At 42.9% G+C, this 21,923-nt stretch overlaps 1 protein-coding gene across 5 annotated transcripts in view; it reads right to left on the bottom strand.

Moving 5' to 3' along the window:
- The window catches only part of FGFR2 (fibroblast growth factor receptor 2), a 78,671-nt gene that overhangs the window by 46,656 nt on the left and 10,092 nt on the right, over positions 1 to 21,923 (bottom strand). For 2 of the 5 annotated variants that reach the window (XM_018078452.2, XM_018078453.2), the window contains exons 2-5: positions 16,209 to 16,475; positions 15,442 to 15,516; positions 8,248 to 8,417; positions 2,094 to 2,217 (exon numbers count right to left, since the gene is read on the bottom strand). In XM_018078452.2, coding sequence (XP_017933941.1) covers positions 2,094 to 2,217; positions 8,248 to 8,417; positions 15,442 to 15,516; positions 16,209 to 16,475 — 636 coding nt within the window. The remainder of the gene's footprint in view (positions 1 to 2,093; positions 2,218 to 8,247; positions 8,418 to 15,441; positions 15,517 to 16,208; positions 16,476 to 21,923) is intronic. The other 3 variants (XM_018078455.2, XM_018078456.2, XM_018078454.2) reach the window with 2 other exon arrangements.

The raw sequence follows: 21,923 nt of genomic DNA, 5'->3' as shown, positions 1-21,923 counted from the left end.
CTTTTCTGCCTCTCTATAGGAAAGGACTAGACATTTAAATAAATGACATAATCCTTACTACCATTCCATTCATTCATGCAGGTCGCTATAATTTACTGCAAGAAAAAATAAACTTCTGCAAAATGTTCCTCAATGTAAGACATTCAGAAGGCTCAAAGGGGGAGAGGAGGTGAGAAGGCTCCTGACAAATATTTGCTCAAGTGACCGCATCACCCATGAACACATTTGCTTGGGTGAAGAAATTTATGGTCAACAAGAAACATGCCAGAGTGGGATGGGAAAAAGGACAGGGGGGCAGAGAAAGGGAATTTTTAACCAGTTTCATTTCAGCAAGGACAGGCTTTGAGTGGAGCCTGGTCCCTGGCAAACCCATGGCAGCAGCCTGTGCCCTCAGTGAGGTGGTCAGCAGAGAACCACATCATGCAGAACACAACTTCCCACCTCCTCCAGCAGCCGTTGCTGCTGCACCCTCCATAAACTTTGTTTAAACAAGTTTTCAAACAAAAAAATAGCTCTGCCAGTCGCTCAGTTCATCTCATCCATACCCATAGCTCACTCTACACCAAGGATGACAAAAATATCGCCAAGGCTATGAAAATCCTCACTGCTTTCAGCGTTGACTACCTAAAAACCAAGTAGAGGTGAGCTGGGTGGTTCTCCATAGGCTTAAATGTATGGGCTCGTGGTAAGGCTTTAGTCCTATGGTAACCCCATCACAAAATGATCCTTCTTCCTCCTCTGCTCCACAAAGGCTGCCTCTCCCCAGCATTTTCACGGGGAACCTTTTCCTTTCTTGCTGCCTGAGAAGCTGGCATTTGTTTTCTTTTGGATTTGGGGGTTTCCGCAGATTTAAGTGGCCTCAGACAAAATAAGACACTACTTTTAAAGACCATCCAAAACGACACAAGGGATGCATTTTCACTCATGTAAAACCAATGAAGAACTAGGGAAATGAAAATTTTGTCACTGTTTTAGTCATATAAACCCAAACTCACATTCTCCACAGGGAACGTATGGAGTTGCGTCAGTCACCAGCCAAAACCAGCTTACAGTAATCAAATTAATTTTTGCTTTCAATACTGATTAATCAAAAGCTCTATTCACGGAGCTTGTGACACTCAGATCACCTCACAAAGCTGGAGAGAGCAAAGCCCATTCAAGACAGGCTTCAGAAGCCGTAGCTCAGATCCCCAAAGGTCCTGCCAGCAGGTCCTATTAGAATCCATTACTTGTGGACAGAAATGCCTTCAGAGTCAATAAAATTGCTCACACCCATCCAGGCTAATCAACAAGAGCAGAGGTGAACAGAAATGGTTTCTGAGATTTCAAGCCCTAATTTAGCTAAGCACTTAAATAAATATCTGCAAGCCTTATTAAAGTCAACAGGATTTGGGTATTAATAAGTTAACATTATTAAGCATGTGTTTAATAGTCCTGCTGAATCACAGCTTTGCTACTACATAAGACTTCACACAGCTGTTTAGAATTTGTCCTCAGGTAAAACACTTCTCCACAATTTTTATCATCTGTGTTTCAGGGACTGCTCAGAGCCCACACAACAGGCTACAGTCAGATCTCTCTTAGACTGCTGTGAATTCAAAGCACCTTTCCTGAAGCTCCAGATCTGCTCTGGCTTCACCAAATTCAACATCTAGCTTTTCATTAAAAAAAACAAGAAAAATCATTTCAGCTATAATAACAGCAATCTAAAGGATTGCTCGACGGTTTTCATAACCGCAGTTATTAAAACTTGTGTTAGTACAACTGTGAAAGTAATAATTAAATTGTAATACCAGTGATTAAAATTGCATCAGCATTTCTTATTTAGTTGTCATGGTAAGCCTGTAGGTGGATATTAGACATGGATATTACACCTCTGCCAAGGCATGGGCAGATTAGTCCTACAGACACGAGTGAGACGGGTGAATATATAAAAGTTATGTAGCAATTGGCCGTGCAGTGAAATCTTATCTTTGGAGTACTGTGAAATCACCTCCAAAATTAATGAAAAATGCACCAGCTTAGTTCTAAATGTTTTAGTGGAGGAACTCATCAGTGAGAACCACTGTGTTCCACGTGCCAGCTGTACTCACCCACCACGTCGAGGTGGTACGTGTGGTTGATGGAGCCGTACTGGTTTTCCACGATGCACGTGTAGTTCCCTTTGTCTGACGGGACCACGCTCTCCATGATGAGACTCCAGTGCTGGTTACGGACCTGGGGGGTGGAAGGAGAGATGTTTGGATCTTCACTAGCACAGCTTCACCCTCCCTGCCTCCACAGTTCCCCGAATGGTTAAACCCTGTGTAATCCACATCTAAAAGCCTCTTCTGTGCTCGTTCGACCGTTCTGGACACTGAAATTATTTATGCCTGATCTGGGACAGCATTGCTGCAGCACTGAAAGTTTCCACACATTCTGCTATAAATTTCCCTGCCCCTGCTCTGAGCACTGTACACATTGGTGCACTCTCAGCCCTGCTGAGGATGGCACCAATTAGCAGCACTTGTCGTATCGGACTTTACCTTTCAATCCACTCTAAAGTGAATTCACACCCTCAAGATATTTCCCATCCGTCTCCAAACAATCATCTGATAATAATTGCCCACCAGCAATATAGGATGGATATGATCCCTTAACATCTACGTCTCCATCTTTCCCTAATAGCTCAATTACACACCTCGTGTTTTGGAGAAACAGAGTACCAAGGAGTGATGTTTGGCATCCCTCCCCCAGGCACATGGAGCAGACAGACCTCTTGCTGCTCTGGGGTACCACAAGAAAGAAATGAAGATGCTGCCTCACGAGAAACGCCTGAAGGAAACACCCATGGAAAGGGAGCATAAGGATATACATTTATCTCACGCAATCCTCCTCAGACAGAATGCATTAAAAGTGCTGATTCTGTTCCCATTTGAACTCAAAAGGAACACTGGCACTGGTCTCACAGAAAATAGGATCCAGCCCAACACTGGAAGGATACAGAGTCATCCGGAACACATATATTTCCTGCATCATAAGTTGGCTCCCAAAATGACCTTCTGCTGGCGACCGACTAATCCCTTGTTTTAGCATTACATTTTTGACAGAGCTCTCAAAAAGTTTAACATCATGTAGCTGTAAGGTACAACGTTTCAGTTGCAAAGTACATATTTCAGCAAATGGAATAAAGCACAATCTGGTACAGTCATTTTAATCAGCCAAATGGAAAGTAGTAATTCAGTGCAGAACACCAGGAAAATTTATGGACCATTCAGTGACACTTCCAGGAACCATACATTCTTAAAACATCATTACAACCATAGCTCTGAAATCCTGCTTCATGCCTGACTATTGTGTAGGTCCTTATCCAGCAGGAAAAGGCAGCAAAGGGCTGCATCCCAGTGCCAAGATCTTAGCCCTCACACTTGCTGGAGGTAAAAGTGCCTTCAGTTCAAAGCCTGGAAGAAAAGTTCTTTCTGCCAGGGGCTCCTGGCTTTCCTAGTTCCCCCAACTAGTAATTAGCTCAATATCTCAATATTACTATTATTGCTGAGTCATGGGCTAATAATATTAGCTAAAGATTGACCATGAGGGCTTTGAAAAGAGAAGAAAGTACAGACAAGACTCCAGCAGCAGGTGAAGAACGTGGGTGTTAACCTAATGTCAGGGCACTGTGTGACACAACCTCAAAACTGCCAGACCTGACTTAAGGCCTCTCTCCTCAGCCCCTCCTTTTGATGGCACATGTGAAAACTGTATATTGATTTTTCTTCACATTATGAAGAGCTAAGGAATAAGTTCATAAAGTTAGAAAGAGTTTATCAGTGTTATTTTAATGTCTCGTCATTCTGCTAAGCAACCTTGAAAGTCATAATTTGGGTCAGGAAGAATCACTGTCATGAACAACTGGCAAATAACAAATACAACAGCAACATGTTTTGAACATTTTACTTCTTTATGAGTTATTTTGAAGGAGACATGGTCAAAGTGACCTGAACTTTTGCCATTACAAGTTAAAACACACTCCTCGGAATCAGAACAAGTGTTTTTAACCGATTTGACTGCAAAACAGGAAGAACAGATCATGGTTCCACAAAAGTTAAAACAAAATAAAAATTAGTAACTACAAGTCATTAATTTGATAGGAAAACACGAGAAATTGTTTAGCATTCAATAAGAAAACGTAACTAGCTTAATGACACAAGTGGATATACCGGATTGCAAAATTAAAAAGTATTTGTGCAATTCCTCTTCCAGTAACTCCAATGAGCAGAGATGATATCTTTATAATGAAACAACAGCTTAAGCCACTTCAGTTTAAGCTAAACAACTGTTGTAGAGGCCCAAAGCAGTTGTGACACATTGTCACACAACTGGATTTATGCCATGGCTCTGGATCCAACTAGATTCAGCTTGTTGGTTTAGTGCTTTCCAGAAACAAGTGCAGCATTGCAAAGCACAGACAAACTCCCCTTTGTTGGGGTCTTCTGCCCTCTCTTTTTTTTCCCTATCGCTCTGCAAAACCCATTTTCATGTTTTATCTGTGCTTCACACCCAAAAATGGTACTTCATCTGCAAAAAGATTGAGATAATAAATATAATCTCAACGTGCTTTTTTCCTAACCAGTTATGGACACTTCCAGCAAATTACTGACACGGTTTTTTGGCAAATTTTCTCCATCAAAATTTTAACCGATTCTTCCAAACAGCTCTCCCAAAGATTAAATATTTAAACTAGATTTTCAGTACCAAATTCATGCTACTGCACCCTTAAGATATAGCTTGGAGGTTGGAAACTTAAACTGGAATCAAAATGCCAAGAAATATTGGTGAGAAACCGAGGAAGGGGCAAGGAATTTTTCACAGAAACATTTCGTTTTTGGAGTATCACATAAAAAATAGTGGACAGCTCTGTTTAGTCTTAAAATATGTGTCTTCATTGAATAGATAATGTCATGAAAAGTTGCCACTTAGTTAAAAATTAGTAAAAAGGGGACAATTTTCAATAATTTCAATAGAAAAGGATTAGAAACCACAATACAACTCTCCCTAAAATCAGCACTGTTCAGACATATAGTGGCACTGCTCAGAGAAAGAGAACAACTGCAGAACATCCCTGCAAAAGCCATGGGCTTGTGCAGTTGTTCCTGTAGTCAGAATTTTCCTTACTCTGTATTTACCTGGTTGAATTTAAATGTGTGTAAGACGACTGCAGTGTTATCAAAATGCATAGGTGAAAACACACACCTGTTAAAGCTTAAACAGTAACAGCTGATAGAAGTACATTTGCTTTCTGGGTGGTGTACAGGAAAGTAAAGGCTCCTCTGATCTCTCAGAGAGGATTTAGATTATTACCTTCAAGAAAGTATAAAATACCTTTAAAGGCACACGCAAGAGCCATCATCGCTTCAGAGACAGGTATAAAAAAAAAGACTAAAAGGGATTTAGACATTCAATAACTGATCATATTCTCCTCACTGTAAGAAATTTGGGCCTATCTTGAAATATCATAAAAGGATTGATTTTGAAATTCACCACCCAGAATTAGTCACGGTGGAGGAATTTCACTCTGGAAGCTATCTTGGCCAGCACATACACCCTCCTGCTACCCTGCCTGAGTGCAAATTGACTCAAGACATTCCTAGTCAGAGGGACAAAGTGCTACAGGCCACTATCTGATTCCGATAAAGACAATACAAGAAGAGATTTCTCAGCTCAAGGCGGCAGGAAAGAGGTGGTTGGAGGATTAGTGGAAAGCTTCACGTTTTCTTTCCCTTTGCTTTGTCCCTTCGGCCTTCAAGGGGATGATTGTCTCTTCCAAAATGAGACATCAGATATGGCCAGGTTTGGTTCCAGCTGTTGTAGTCACCCAAAAAGTATTGTATCTCCACAGGAATGCTTTACAGAGAGCAACGCCCAGGCTCAAGACAAACTCGCGTGCAGGAACTGTCATGGGTTGCTGTGATACCTCCCTGAACACAGACCAACACAGACAGACTCAGTCCTTCCTGGGGATTCCTTCCTGAAAGGTTTGTTGGTATAGTGGTGTCAAGAAAACACAATTCTCTCTTTATTCTGGTGTAATTTTGAATAAGCCCACAGTGACTTCATTATGTCCCTCTAGTAAGTTAAGGACACGGGTTCCAGGAGCTCTGGGGGCCTCACTCTTCAACACCCATTCACTGGAAACAAGCTTCCATCTTAAAAGGTGACTATTCAAAATGACAGAATATAGAATATGTAGAGATTTGGTAGAGTTGACAATGATAAGTAAATCCTACCAGATAATTTAATGTATTTCTGAGCAACAGGAAAGCCTAAAACCCTCAGCTGTGTCACCTCTTTTTTGAGTTTAGACTAAAGAGATGTAAGAAGTTACAATATATAATTAAAGGTACAGACTTCACTAACCCAGCTGGCTTTAGACACAGGCATCCATGTTTTTTTCCCAGAGTACACACATACCTAGGAAATTGTACACATTTAATACATACGAAAAAAAATTTAACTTGTGCCACTTAATGGGCACAAATCTAAATGATCTCTCCCTAACAGAGGACAGCAGTGCCAGCATGGAGCCCCACAGGGGCTGATTTACTCTGCCAAAGGTCACCCTCCAAAGCAGAGACCAGGTACCTCCATCCTGCCTCTCCAGACACACATTTTCCTTCATGGATTTCAAGAGTGATATCTGCATTTCCCCTTCATAAGATGCAAAGTGTTAATAATGTCCTAGTTAGTACCAGAGCAGTTACTGTTATTTTCCAAGACAGGATTAGTTTGGTTGGGTTTTTTTCTTTAATTGGCTTTTTGTTTTGTTTTGTTTTTTAAAAAAGCACTGAGAAAGGCAAAAAATCACTGAACTGGAGCCAATTCGTTAACACTCTACAGCGTTATGAAAGGCAGAAGGTGTTGCCAGGTGTACACTCATAACCAACAGTAATTTATGGTGTAAGCAAACATAGATGGAAAAGTCTACTTAGATAATTAGCGTTCATGCGGGGAGATTTTCTGGGCTCCGCTCTCCACTAACACAAATGCTGGAAAAACTGACACTTTCTGCAGTAAATCCAGAGAGAGAAGAAAGGAGACTGAGGCTTGTCCTCCTCTGCACTGGAAAACAGAGGGGTTTTTTTGCACCAAGCAGCATCTGAATCAACAGCACGCAAAGCAATACAACCCTTGGCTCAATCAAGCTGCACCCCAAAAATACTGCAATCGTGGGGGTAAGGCAGCAGGGGACAGGGGAGCTCAGGACTCAGTCTTGAGCTCGCCACATTGCCTGACAAAAGTTAACTCCTGTCTTAATGACCATTACAAATTGCTCTGAGCAGCTCAGCAGGAGTTCTAGGCTGTGCCTTACAACCGTGACACGAGGTGACTGCCTTGGAAACTTCTCATCTTTGGAGAGAAGTTGCTGAGGTGTCGGGGAAGTGAGCAAGCCGCTGACAGAAGATCTGCAGAAGAGGTTCAAGTAACTCAGAAATGCAGGGCAGGGTGGCGAGTGCTTGGACAGCAATTTGCCATCAAAGTCACGCATTCCCATTCCTTGTGAGGAGTGGGATAAGATGACCCAACCCTGACTTCTGACCTGACCCAGGCAGATACCAGGAGGTTAAAGGTCCGTGCACTAACACACAGAGCAAGCTGGCCTCCCTAAAACTCTCCCTTAATCAGTAACCACCAATTTAGAATAAGACATCTAATCTGAAGCTGCTTAAAATTCAAACAGACCCTTCCAAGTAATTGCTGCTACTTTCCCTCAAACTCTTCTTCCCATTTCAGTTTCACAGATCATAAACCCTATAGAAAATAATAACTTTTGACTTCCAACCCTTCCTTTATTAAGCTCCCTACACTAACCAGAGTGAATGGCCAACAATGCAGCTGAAAATGAACAGAGCAAAAGAGTCTTAACCTGCTCTGTAAAGTTAGTCTTTAGTTTTCCAAATAACTCTCTATAAATAATCCTTAGCTGCACTGCTATGCTACAAGCTTGAATTTCAGGAAAAAAAAAAAAAAATACAGAATTGGTGCTCAGTAACCGCCAAAGAAACCACCCACCCTTCCCCAGAAGAAAACAACTACTGTTTTTTGCTTCCACGTTTGATCCCAGGCCATTAAAAGGTTTTCTGTCGACTTCAGCAAGTTCTTAAGTTTGGATTTTTTTTTGGTTGTTTGGGTTGGGTTTTTTTGGGTTGTTTTTTTTTTTTTTACAGCTTTGGTCAAGAACAAAAATTACAAACCCCCACCATGAGACCTTACCTTATACCCGCCAATACGATGCTCTTGCTTAAACTCTTTCCCGTTTTTCAGCCACCGCATGGTCGGTGTTGGGTTTCCCATCGCTGGACAACGAAACTTGACGGTGTTGGCTGCTGGCACAGCGTGTAGCCTCTTCTCCATTTTGTCTGTATGTGTCCAGTAAGGTGCCCCTGTTTCAAAGAGACACATCCAGAAATGTCAGTACTTGGAAACCGAGGCCCCCCTCCAGCCGCTTCCGCAGACAAAGAGCTTCACACATTCATTGGAAGCACAGTTTAGCAGGAGTTCCCAACAAGAAATCATGTTACAAGTGTCAACCAGAGTTTTGTAAAGGGCTCAGTCTGCTGCTATGAGTATTTAATTCATGACAAAATTCCAATAATTAGGCACAGATGACCTTTGTTTTGTGTATGTCAAGTAAGACGGAGGGACCAAGTTTTCATTGGACACTTCTGACCTCAAGTTGAGTTACTGTGAGTGCTCAGCAAACTCTGAATTCTTGGACATCAGAAAGGAAGCCAGACAGAGCAGGACAGAAGACCTGTTGGAAGCATCATCCTTCAACTTTCCCCTTCTTTTAGAAGGGGGATAAGCATACCTACCTGTTGGACAGCACATCAAAACTTACAGCGTGTGATGCCAAGGTGAAATGTGCTGTTACTATCACTGAAACCACTGAAATATATTTACAACTGGAATATATTTCTGAAATCTTAACCAAAGAGGAGGAAAAAATGAACAAAACTCAGAAAAAGCATTTATCATTTTGCAGAGATTTCCACTCTAATGAGCCTGTCAAAGCACAAACACTCAGTGACGTCCACAAACATGGCATGAAATGAGTGTGTCTCTCTCAGTCCAGCAAATTGATCATTTTTCCCAAACCCTGACATGGCTCTCCTGGCTCTCACTTCCTCCTTGCCACGCTCTGGCCCAGCCTGTGCCACCATGAACAGCATGAGAAGCACATGGAAAACCCCTCCCTCATCCAGGTTCTTAACTGTTTGTTATGTAGCAGTAGAGGAAACACAGCAGAACAGAACATACAACAGCCCATCCTGTTTTTACCCCCACCAAGAAGTAAATTTGGACCGAGACAAAGGTTATCCCATGCTCTGGATCCATGAACCACTTCAGCTACATTTCACAATGTCTTCGTGCCATCGCTTCAGTCATCTCACCATAGCAGTTTAAAAAGTTAAATATTCAAGATCTGTTTAATAGTAGGAAACATTAATTTCTTTTACAATGGAGTTTTCCTGAAGCAAATCAGATTAGTGTGGAATTTTTAGGACTAGAGTGGTCCAGAAAAATAACTCCAATTCTCTCAGCCTTGTTTCATTTCCTTCATTAGCAGCCCAACACTCCACTATAAATAAACTCTTCCGTTCCTCAAATATTTATAGCAGTTCTTACAATCAGTGCAAACTCACAAATCCTGCTACCCCCCTCTCTAAATAAAAATACAGCTGGACAGAAAATACAGGAATAAATCCTTTAACAACATCTCTCTCAGTATAAAGAAAACATTCTAAAAGCAAGTCTTATAATGATGCTAGAAACGATAAGTGTTTGGGTTTTTTTTTTTGCCTGAAGTGGCAATTAGTGTTAAAATTAATGAAGTAGAAAAGCAAAGCAAATTTGTGCATGTAATCAAAATAGAAAATCAGGTAACTATTGAAAATTTAACTGCAACACTAAGAAATTGTTACACAGACTAAAGTGAATTAGGGATGCAAGGAAAATCACTGTTAACATTATTTGCTAAAAGCAGGATCACATTAAAACAACAGAAGACTTTAAACAAAGCCAACCAGAGGAATTAACTACTACACAAAGGCCAAATTACATTAGAACAGGCAAAGGCAGAATTACATGCTGGTACTGATGGATTAAGAGGCCGTTTTCTGTGGACTGCTAAACATCTTCCACCGGGCAGTGCAAGGCAACCACTTGCTCCCACAACTCCCACAAAGGCAAAGCAAACTGGGGCAGGTCCATGACAGTCAGCCATCCACACAAGTTATATCAGCATCTCAGACAGGGCAGAGGGCTCAGTTCAGACTCCAGATGGGTGATGCCAACCCAGCAACTCCGCAGCCAGCACGGTCACCTCCCATCACATCCATCACATGCACCTTCTCACAGGGACAGGGCATAAAGAGCTTGGATGCAGCTGCTGGCAAGCACAGCCTCTGAGCCACAGGCTCCAAAACTGGCCCATGGCAGTGCTGGGTGGACCAAGCTCTGGGGAAGCTCCCATCGGGGTGCAGACTGGGACCAGAGCACCAGTCAGTCAGGATACAGCCACCTGCAGCCCCCCAACAAGGCTGCTCCATGCAGCCAGGTTTCTACCACATTATAGTGCAACTCATCCTCTGTTTTTCTCATAAATAACTATCCTTTCCATCAACCCTCATCCTTTAAAAATCTGCCCCTGGAAAAGCTCCAGTAAGACTCACACTCAACAAATGCACAGAGAGGAAAATCTATGGAAGAGGTGGGTACAGAAAAGAAGCCAGGAAGATGCAGGCATGAATGAAGCAGCTTGGTTTTGTACCACAGAGAGAGGGGGAAAGCAAACAGATCAGACTAGGAGAAACGATTCTGCTTGGAAAGCTTCCCCTTGCACAGTCCTCAGCATAACCTGCAGTGCTCCTGAATTACAGGTCAGCTTGGAGAAGAGCATGCAGACATCACATGTGGAAAGCACCATCTGAAAATGCTTTAAGACATCTTAGGTTTTTCTCTAGGAAGCAGCAACACAGACTGGGCAGCTCCTCAGTAGGTTTAAGGGAAAAGAGGAAAAGGCAGCAACACCCACTAACAATCACAATCACTCTCCATTTGTGCTTTCATGCAGTTGATCTGATTAACACACAGCATTTCTCTTTATAGATTAACTCATCACAACCTAAAAGCACCTTTTTATTGCTTCTCTTTTTCCTTGAGAGGAAAACCACCCAGATTCACTAAAACCAATAACAAACATAGTTAATGAGTGGAAACCACCAAGTGCTGACTCCTCTCACAGACCATGTCTATCACATCCCATCTTTGCCACCAGGACAGGTGGAAGGAGGGTAACACCGCTGCTAAAAGTTCACAGTAACAACAGGGCAGACTCCAGCATGGAGAAGTAACGAGCAGTAGGGGAACGGGTGGGAATTCCTGATTGCTTTTAGAGTTCTCATTAGTGAAGAAAATATCCTGCTGACCCACACTGCACTCCACTGCAAAGACATTACATCTAATCAGCCAAATCTCCTGCATGTGAAATTGAAATTAGGAAGCCCAGGGGACCACTTCACTTCAGGACTCTTCAATTTTTATTTGGACTTATCTAACACAAAGAAATACAAAAGTAGTCAACTCCAAGCTTGCCTGACAAGCACCTCAAGCAGGCAATAGTGTGCCTGAAGTGACCACATCAAACCCTCCAAGGTTTTAAGTACTATTGTATTTGACCTTTAATTAAAAAACACTTCTAGGCAACATCCAATTTTTGCTGCTCCCCTGAGTGGATTTCCACTCTACAGGATTTGATGAATTTGAACCTTGTTTCATCCTTTCTGAAACTCTTCAAGGCATGAAAGGAACAGCATGTGGATTACATTTAGATACTTTTTGTTCTTGGTGCCAATTTACCATTGCTTGGCCCAGAAGAAATTGTTTAAAGGGCGATAAGAAAAAAAATGTCATAAAGCTTCCAGTCGCCTGACTAGAATTGAAGGCAGAACAGCAACATCTTCAGGGCTACCCAGGGGTCTACAGAATAAATTAGCTGGTGGATTTCATTGCAACCATCACAACAGCTGCTGCTTTGCCAGCATCAAGTCAGGATTACAGAAACCCCTTAAATTAGGGTTACCTCTTAAAATCATGATGAGGACGAGGCAACAAGCACTAAGCATGGCTCTTCCACTGCTGCCAGAATGAACTGATGGTGATCAGCCCTTAGCTTTGTAAAAGCCAGCTCCAGGTCAGTGTCCTTGGAGATGACCCTCCAGAACCAAGCTAAGGCACCTCTTTAGGGTAACAAAGGGGAAAACTTGAGATGCCAACAAAGGCATTTTGTGGAAAGAGGGGACTCTTTTGCAGTGGAACCAATCCTGCACCTTCCCCACCAGCACTAATCCCTTCAACAAAAGCTGGAAGTAATAAAAAGCTATTCAGGATGCAGTCTGGAACAAATCTACCACAGTGTTTTTTTCAGACAGTTAAAATATCTGTCAAGCTAAAAGGACACCAAACACAGAGTGAAATCTGCTGTGCATGCCTTTTACTTAAAAATACACACAGGGCAAATGGTCAAATGCACATGTGTACACACGAGTGCCCTCCTCTCCAGAGGGTGAGCTGCTCCTCACAGCTACCAAGTCACAGCCTCCACTGACTCCAGGAACAGTTGCATTTTCTGGGCAGCCTTGAAAAATTGACTCTAGATTTCCTCAACAGCCTCTCTGCCTGCATTTGAAAACCTTGGCCTCTGGAATTTATATTTGTAACAGAGGCAAAGAAAACAAAACAGCTTAAAAGAATACTTAGCAGCATAAATAAAACAGCTCTAAAAGCTTTGTTTTAAATATGCAGGAATGAGAATGCCAAGGTTCAGCTTCCTGTGGAAGGCACTACAGCCATTTCCTGCTTCATCTCATCATAATTAACGTGCCAGGACAGCTGGACTTTATCAGAATTGTTTCATCAAAAAGCAACAACCTTTGAAGACTATGGTCTTTTGTTTCCATCAGTAAAGGCATAACCAGGCCAATTTCCATTGCTTATCCTTAATGATCACAGCTGTAATTTGTATGTAAATTATCAGTTAAATCATTTGAGATCTGCAAAGCTCAAATCATGATTCAGGAAACACTTAAAGACTTCTCTGAAAGAGCAGCAACCAGGGACCCTTGTGAGGTCCTGGACTTCCCCAGGCTTTACCTCCCATAGGTATGAGGAGGAGGTAAAGGGGCATTTGGCCATTGGATACATTGCCTGCCCCACAGAAGGCTCAGAGAAGACTTGGGACTACCCCACAGCTCCTCATTCACTGTTCAACCTGCCCTGTAACACAGGATCTTAACTGAGATGTGGCCTTTCCGATGGGATATAAAATGTGTAAGAGGAACAGAAGGCTTAGAAGACACACGAGCTCCAGTGCTTTACAAAAGCACCACACCAAGTCCCACCCCTCACTTTCATACAGCTCCAATCTTGCCAAATCACAGCCCTCTTTCATCAACCTTGTATTAATCCAGAGTTGCCATGATGCAACTTTTCATTGAAAACAGACTTGGAGGGATGCGGTGCCACGATTGTTCTCCCGGTTCCAGCTCAGAGCCCGGCAGGAAGGCTGTGCTGCTCCCTGCATCCTTGTATGAAGCCCCAGCAGACTGTGGGCACCTTGTAAAGAGCAATCCAACGAGGACTTGTTTGTGCAAGGCTCTGCTAAGGAGCAATCCATCTTGCTGCAGCTCCCTCCCTTCCGCTCTGCAAGTCTGCACTTTCCCCGCCATCCGAGATGTTTGAACGCTCACGCTCGAGAGGCATCTTTCACTTGGAGCAGGGAAAGTGTGACTGACCCCTGCTGCAGCACAGCCCCCCCACCCTGGCAGACGGAGACTGTCACCGGCCTTTCACCAGCTCCTGAATCAAGATTGATTAACAGCAGCTTAAAATGATAGCTCGTCCTACAGGAACGTCGCTAGCGTCAGTTCTCCCTCGCACGTGGAAGGGCAAGAATCATTATGGCACCATTACAGAGCACAGTTGCCTTGAGATCACATCCTTTACTTCTTTCCCCTCGTTATACCTACTTCCAGAAGCCATTTGTGCTCACAATGAATCACCCAAGCCGTCACACAGATCAGAAGCACAACTGTCACTGAAAATAATGCAAGCCGCTTTCTGACCTACGTCAACAATGCTTTAAGAAACAGCAGACATTGGAAATGTTTCCTAAAAGGAATTTCTACCCATTATTCCATTTCAGGATTGGTGGGTTTTACCTAGACAACTTCTCCTAAAAGCAGTGTCCTTTTCCAAACTCTCCAATTATCTCTGCCACCTCATTCCTTTGTCAGAGCAGCCTCCAGCTGCCCAATATCAGCCCCTTCCAGCAGCACCTGTGAATCAGCCCGGGGTTAATCACACCAACAGATGGCAGGGGCCAAAAAGGCAGCTAAGAACTTATTTTAAAGAGCATCTAATGTTTCACAGCTTCAGACCAGCAGCAGTGGTTCACAAAAGGAACTAACCAGGGGAGCCGCAGTCGGGCTCTTACTTTATCACCTGAAGGTACAGCACAGCTGCCAATTACTGATCAGGCCGAGGAGCAAATACACGACCTGGCTACTGCAGGCACCTGCTGACATCTCCCATGAAGGATTTCTGTGTTTTGGGTGTTACTGACTTTACAGAGCACCAGCACCAGCAACCCACCAGCCACCGAGGGGATTCTGCGACAGCGCAGAGCGGCACAAGGAACCAATATGAATTTTACATTCTCTTTTCTTTCTTCTTAGAGGCTGCTCTATTTAGAGCCTATTAATAGCTTTCTGAATTCTCCAAAGGGGCTGACGTTTAACATTCAGATAGGTTTAAGATTCTTTTAGCCCATTTTCATCATGCATAGGTAACATAAAACGTGGGTTTAGCGCTGAATTGCTTTCTTTGCAACAAACCTTGAGGTCCTTCGCAGACAAAAGAACCTCACTGTCTCCAAATTCATTCTCCCCAGAGAGACCTCTGCCAAGATTAAGGATTGAGGGATTTGCTTCATTACAACTTATTATTTTTAAAGTTTCCATACCACCTTTTAACAAAATGAGCTGGATCTTTGTTTCTCCTGTTAAATTTCAGCTCGGGTTCAGGGCAAGTTAGTTCATCTGTGAGAGTCTAAACCAGACAAAGACCAATCTCCAATTCAGGAGGAAAGGAAACTGCAGAAATGCCAGGAAGGAAGGAGAAAAGAAAGTACAGACCAGAAAAGCACGTTCAAAAGAATATTAGTTTATTTCTTTGTTTCAAGTTACGAACTACACGAAGCAGAAAATGGAGAAGGACAAAGATACCACTATTTGACAGCACATGCAGTTAACAATCAAGAAGCTCTGAAGACAGGAGTGCAAGAGATGGGACATTATTTTCCACGTGGATCTTGCTAGTGACTTCTGGCAGTTCGCTGTTACTTACTCATCTGGTTGCTGTCATTCACAAAGTCCTCCGACCCATCATTGTCGTCTTCATCATCCCCAGAGGAAAGAGCATCTGCACATTAAAAATAACCAAGTCTTTAAACCAGCCTAGGTTTTTTTTTACAGACAAAAAAACCAATAAGCTACATCTTAGATTGTATATCAAAGAGAACAGATCTCATGTTAGTTGTGCAGAAGCTAGAGAGAAAAAAGAAAATCCAGCCACAAAACGTGCTATTTGGTATAAAACTGTAACAAAACTAGCTAATAATCCTGAAATGCTGCTAAGTTTCCCAAGGGAGCTTGCTAACTCCAAAAATTTCTTTCCACTTGCAACTTCAACTTTTGTTAAAGACATTCAGTTGAACAGAACTGAGCATCTCCAGAACAATTTGTCTCTGAACTTAAAGGATGTAGGACATCCCTTCTCCTCTTCTGATGCAGGGGGCAAAAGCTTATATTCATTCTACTGTCTTTATCATCAGCACAGCAACTCTGTCTAATTGAATCCTGTCACAGTGGCATAAAACAGAGAGCTCTTCAGCAGCTGTTAATCACTACAGAGCCCACGAAGCAAAAGGAGTATATACAAACTGAGTCCATTTCAGGGTCAGGACAAGGAGAAAAATCCCAGTAACGGCTACAGAACTCAGCTTAACTCACTGTGCCCAAGTGCACTGTTTCATGTCAGATCAAAATGTGTTTTTATATCACATTTTACAGCTTCTACATGCAAAAAAACACACCTATGTTTAACTCACTCACCTGTAACATTTACAATGAAGTACAGAGTATCACTGTCTAGGGTCCTAACAGCAGTGCAAGCATAGAGGCCCGAATCTCTGGCTGTAGCATCCTTAATTTGTAAGTACTCCCCAATAATCACTGTCCTATTGTCGGGCCCCAAAGGGACCCCATCCTTAGTCCAACTGATCATGACGGCGTCTCTCAATTGACAGCGCAACTCAAGCGGTTCTCCTGGAAGTGCTGAGTAAACATCTGGCTGAGAGATTTGGTATTTGGTTGGCGGCTCTGCGAAGGTGGAAGGAAAGGAGGAAAAAAGAAGAAAAAGAGAAGGGAAAGGAGAGAATTTCCAACAAAAGTCAGTGAAGGCCTTTCTCATCCACGGAAATCAAGTTATGTTAAATTAAAAAAAAAAAGTTTAATCCAGATTAGCCCAGCAATCTGTCTTGTTAAACTGAGCCATGTGCAGGTGTGGGAGAGGCTTTATTTTTCAAGAAGTTAACCACAGACAAAGCTCATTCAGTTTTGATTGGTATCTTGCATGTGCCTTGTCCCCAGTGCCACACAAAGGCATGACCCTCCTCATCAGACACAGTAAACTGACCCTGGGAAGGTGAGCACTGCAGAATGGGGGGCTTCAGAGAACTTGGAGGAGCAGGAGGAGTTCAGAAGGCAAATTCGGTTTTACATCTTAGCATTTGGGTCTACAATTCAAATGAATAATTATCTCCCCCCATCTGATTTTATTTTAAGTTGCTTTTTTATTTTTAAGCCTGAGAAGTGCTCTTTTGAAAGGAGAGGATGGCCAAAAAAAACCCTCACTAACTAAGCTAATAAACATAAGTTCCTATACACAGCATATATGATGTCTTCCATTTTTCTCCCTGCACCCACCCCAAAGTCTCTACATTAGCCTTCTACACTGCCAACTCTTTTCTCTACCACAGTAACTTTTTTCCTTTCATCTTTTTATTTTTGCTTCATTACTTATTTCACAACCTCTCCCAAGTGGAATACAGCAGAAACTCGGGAGCGCAAGCGAAGCTTTCAAAGTATACGCAGCAGTTCAAAATGAAATGGCTCATCCATCAGCTCCCTTTTGTAACCAAACAACGAGAAGAATGTCAAACCACAGCCTTTTTCCAAAAAAACATCCTTGGAAAACTACATCTGCCTATAGTTACTAGAACTTCATCACACACCCCCCTTCCAAGGCTGGCTCTCAGCATGGGGAAAGGAACTGCAGCCCCGGGCACTCCAGACAGTCTCCGCAGTGCAGTGGGAAGGCTCGGCACACCTAGGATGAACTCAGGCTGTCCCAGATATAGGCACTGCTCCTGCCACTGGATTCTCCCTACAAACACACTGTCCCTCTCCCACGAGCCTCTTGGCCTCGCCAAGGGTGGCAGGAATGGTAAATAAAGGAAAGAAGCACACGGGCATCTTCTGTTTGCTGACGGGGAGGGTCACACCGCACAGACAGCTGCTCCCCGCGCACATCCCTCCCTGCACAGCCACCAGCTGTGCACCACTGTGTGCACACAGCAATAAAACACACCTCTGCCTGCTTGGGAGTCTGGGGGAGTATTAAAAGAGGTGAGTCTTTGATGTCCACCCTTCCTTCTAAGGATACCGAAACCCTGAAACCCGTGTTCCCTGTCCTTGGGGCACAGCATTGGCATTTCTTGTGTCACGCCTCCAACAGAGAAGTCAGAAACAAGCACCACATCTGAGCAAGCCTGTGCATGGGAGCCTGGAAACGCTGAAGTTCTGTCAGTAGTTGAGTTTTGTGTAGGAAGTTGGACTCTTTGATCCTCATGGGTCCCTTCCAAGCCAAACTATCCTATGATTCCGTGAGCACCAGAAGTGACCACCACAATGGGACACTCCTGCATTTAAATAATCGGGTTATGTTCATGGACTTGAAAACAGCATGACCAATTTCTCTTCCCCACTCATCCTGGAATCATGTAATTTCAGGGACGTGCCCTCTCAGACCTTATTCTGCCTTTTTTCTTAGGGCAAACACATTTTTTCAAACAACAGGCGGGTCACCTGCATCACACAAAGATGGCACATAAAACCATTCAACCACAGTTATGTAGACCGTAAAGATTCTTGGATTTAGAGCTTATAACAAGGTCTCTAAACTTTCTAGCGTGCAGACTTACATCTCAAAGTTTAGGACGAGCTCCAACACAGATTTATACCCCTTATAAACTAATTCAGTCTTGCTGATACAGTCACGAATCCACAGATCTGCAATGCAGGTGTTTCACTGATTGCTACATTATGCTGTTAGAAATCTAATTTCCAGAAGGAGCATGAGCTCCTTTCTACATATATTTTGTAACAGTAATGAGTATATTTGAGTCTGCTTGAGATTTCTTTTAATTAGATTTCACTGTCAAATAAAAAAAAAAGGTACCTGAAGCCAGTTACCTAATTTACTTTGAAGTTAATAAGACTCCTTTGTAAAGCTCTACCTGCAAAGAAAATTTCTTGCACAGAGTTTACACTGTGCCAACAGTGCACTGGAGTCTAAAACTGTCTTTGTTTAAACTTTTTAAAAGCCACCTTGGCTGACAATAACTCAACTCTAAGTGCATTAGAGGCTTTTGCTGAATAGTGCCAGCCAACTCACAGGATGGTCCCATAGGCTGCAGTGTGCTCTTGGGCAGATCAGTTGTTTACACACAATTAAAAGGAAAATAATTTTCTAACCTCAAATCCGTGATTTCAACTCTTTTTAAACTATTAACCCCAAGTTTACACTGAGCCTTTCAACATAAATCCAAATCCAAACTCAAGAACAGTAATCTATTTCAAAATTACAAGAAAAAAAATTCTTTTTGCAAAGAAAATAGTATACTAAAGAAATCAAGTTCCAAATAGGTATTAGCATTTGATAAATATTATCTTTCTCTATTTCTTTACCTCTAGAGTATCAGGGAAGATGCAGCAAAGTGTTGTCATGAAATAATGAAGTCATGTTTGGAAATTGTGAGTTATTTCAGGTAAGCCTTTGTGTTGCCAAACTAGAATGTAGCAGCACTTAAGACTGTCACTTTTTATAATGTTTGCCTATAAACTTTTTCCAGTGTGGGTTTGAAATGGTGCCCAAAAGCAAACAAAGAACAGGTGGGATTCTGAGGCACGAGTCCACCCAACAGCTTCACAGAGAAAATCAACCCCTTCGAACTGTTAAAAAATTCCCAGCAGCACACAAACAACCTGCTCTGCAAAAGTTAACTCTCCCCAGGACTGCATAAGGATTTTTACAGTGCTCTGAAATTTAGGCACAGATTTTGAACTCATGTCCATGCTGCACCATCAAATCAATGGCTCCCCTGAGGCTGACAACAGGATTCTTTCCCTGTTTCCACACCTGGAGACATAAGGCTGTGAGTTTGCTCAGCCATCACTTGTACACATCCTCCAGTGTTTTCAGCAGCATCCTGAACTTTCCCTTAGTGAAAATAGCTTGGGGGGAGAAGGAAGAGATTGCCCTGCAGAGCCTGCAGCACCAGGCAAAGCTTGATGATCTGCTATCACATCCATGCCCCTCCAGCCCTCTTTGGAGCTCTGCCTTGGAATGGGATCCTCAGCCATGGCCAGAAGCCTGTGAACCAGCCCTTTGCTTGCTTTGTTAATTAGATATAAGGAGGAAGGTTTTTTCACAATGAGGGTGGTAAAACACTGGCACGGGTTGCCCAGAGAGGTTGCCCACAATGCCCCATCCCTGGAAACATCCAAGGCCAGGCTGGACAGGGCTCTGAGCAACCCCATCTAGCTGAAGATGTCCCTGTTCAGTGCAGAGAGGTTGGATCAGATGGCCTCTAAAGGTCCCTTCCAACCCAAACCATTCCACGATTCTAAGGCAGTACAGGATTCCTTTCCAAGTAAGTTCTCCTGTAAACCCTGTAATAATGCCATTAGCTCCTCCTGCAAAGGTGCACCACCTGATGTGAATTATACCTTTCTATCACCCCTTAAAAAAAAACAAAAAAAGCAACAACTGCATGTGCAAAATTTCTAGGGGTGTTCTGAAACGCTGAGGGACAGAGGAGGGCACGTTGCTTCTGCCATTGTCTGCTCTCAGCTACATCCTTATTTGTAATAGTGGTGCACACGACGTATTTAAACTTTATAGGTGGAGCTGTTGAACAATACTGCCACTGAAAACCAGGCTGCTGCTAAATAAACAGCTGTGAACTTTTTCTCTGCCTGCTCATGCAGCCTCACAGCATGGTTTATGCCATCCAGGCATCAAATGAAGTAAAGACTGTTTGTACAAAAGCCATGACCACAATAGAGGATGGGGACACTCTGACTGCTCTACCTCAGATTATTATGATACACGATTGTATTCCAAATCATGTTTCTGTTCAGGACTCGGTCACTGAGAGATTTATACTTCCTTAGGTTTCAAATTATTATTATTTTTCTCCGTTTAATAAAATGTTAACAAAGAGCTGCTTATCTTAAGTCTCAAGTCATTTAGTTACTTAGTTACAGAGCCAAATAATTAAACGATCAGCTAATAGCTAACCCCAGCAAAGATTCTCACACAGCTCTGCAGAACACAAAAGCCTCAGACCCCATCAAGCCACTTTCGCTTCAAAAGGCTTTAGTAAATAACTAAACACTCACCACAGTGTGCCCAGAAGGGTCAACAGACCTGACCTGTCAAGAATCCAAGAGGTTCTTTGCAAAACTGAATGTCCCCACAGGGAATGCCAGCCTGCCAACCACCACCACTGCTCCTGCTTCTCCTACCCCCTGCTCATGGCTCTCCTCTCATTGAGGAAAAGTCCAGCAAGACCACACTGGATGAACAACATGGAATGGGGATTTCAAACGGGTCCCAAGTCAGACCCAAGGCTTTATGCTCTCTCCAGGAGGCAGCCCAGGTATCACCAGCCAGGTCTGCAACCTTCCCTCTGCAACCACCCCTCCCACCTCCCAGGTAAAAGCTGGTGGGATTCTCCTTTCATTTACGTTGGCAGGCCAACAGTAAGTAGCTCCATGTCCCCTTCTGACAATGGAGGATAAACTCAGACTGCAAAAGGCACGGCCACCAGTTTAAAAATGCAAAGAGTCAATCCTGGCCATGGTGACTATCTTCCATTAGCCAACAGCAAACCAAAGCCACAAAGGCTAAGCACGTCTCCTAGCACAAAGGGGGACAAAGCAGTGTTTGCAATTCCTCCATCTGCTGCTCCAAAGTCACTGGATTCCTGCTGTCCTATTTGTGCTGTGTTTCCGTCATTAGCTGCCAGCTCTGCCCAGCTCTGCCTCCGCCAGGCACTGTCAGGAAGTCTCTGTTCTGATAAAATACTTTCCAAATTGCTACAGTTCCTCCTATAACATTAAACAACTAAATGATTTTTTTTTTTTTTTAAAAAATCCCTTGTCCCTGAACAAGACCACAAAGAGCAGGAATTATTTCCCCCCTCCCATGTACAGAAACATTAATTGTTCAAATCTGATGAAAAACATTTAGGCTTTGCAGAAAAACTTCAAACACAAAGCATCAAAGAGCTATCCATGATAGCTCCAAACATCAACATGTGGCAGATTCTAAGTCCTCACCTGTTCCTTTAACACAAGCTCCTGGGCTTCTCTTTGTAAAAGCAGCAACTTCCACAAAACAAAGTGCCAGATTCTCCAAAATATATTTTTCCTGGCATTGTCTTTAATCTTGTTATCCTTATAGAATAAGGAGCTAGTCAC

This window comes from Manacus vitellinus, unplaced genomic scaffold, assembly GCF_001715985.3.
Source record: "Manacus vitellinus isolate BGI_N305 unplaced genomic scaffold, ASM171598v3 scaffold_40_pilon, whole genome shotgun sequence".
Classification (NCBI taxonomy): Eukaryota; Metazoa; Chordata; class Aves; order Passeriformes; family Pipridae; genus Manacus; species Manacus vitellinus.
Note: the sequence above shows the minus strand (reverse complement) of the source record. Positions and strands in the feature narration are given on the sequence as shown.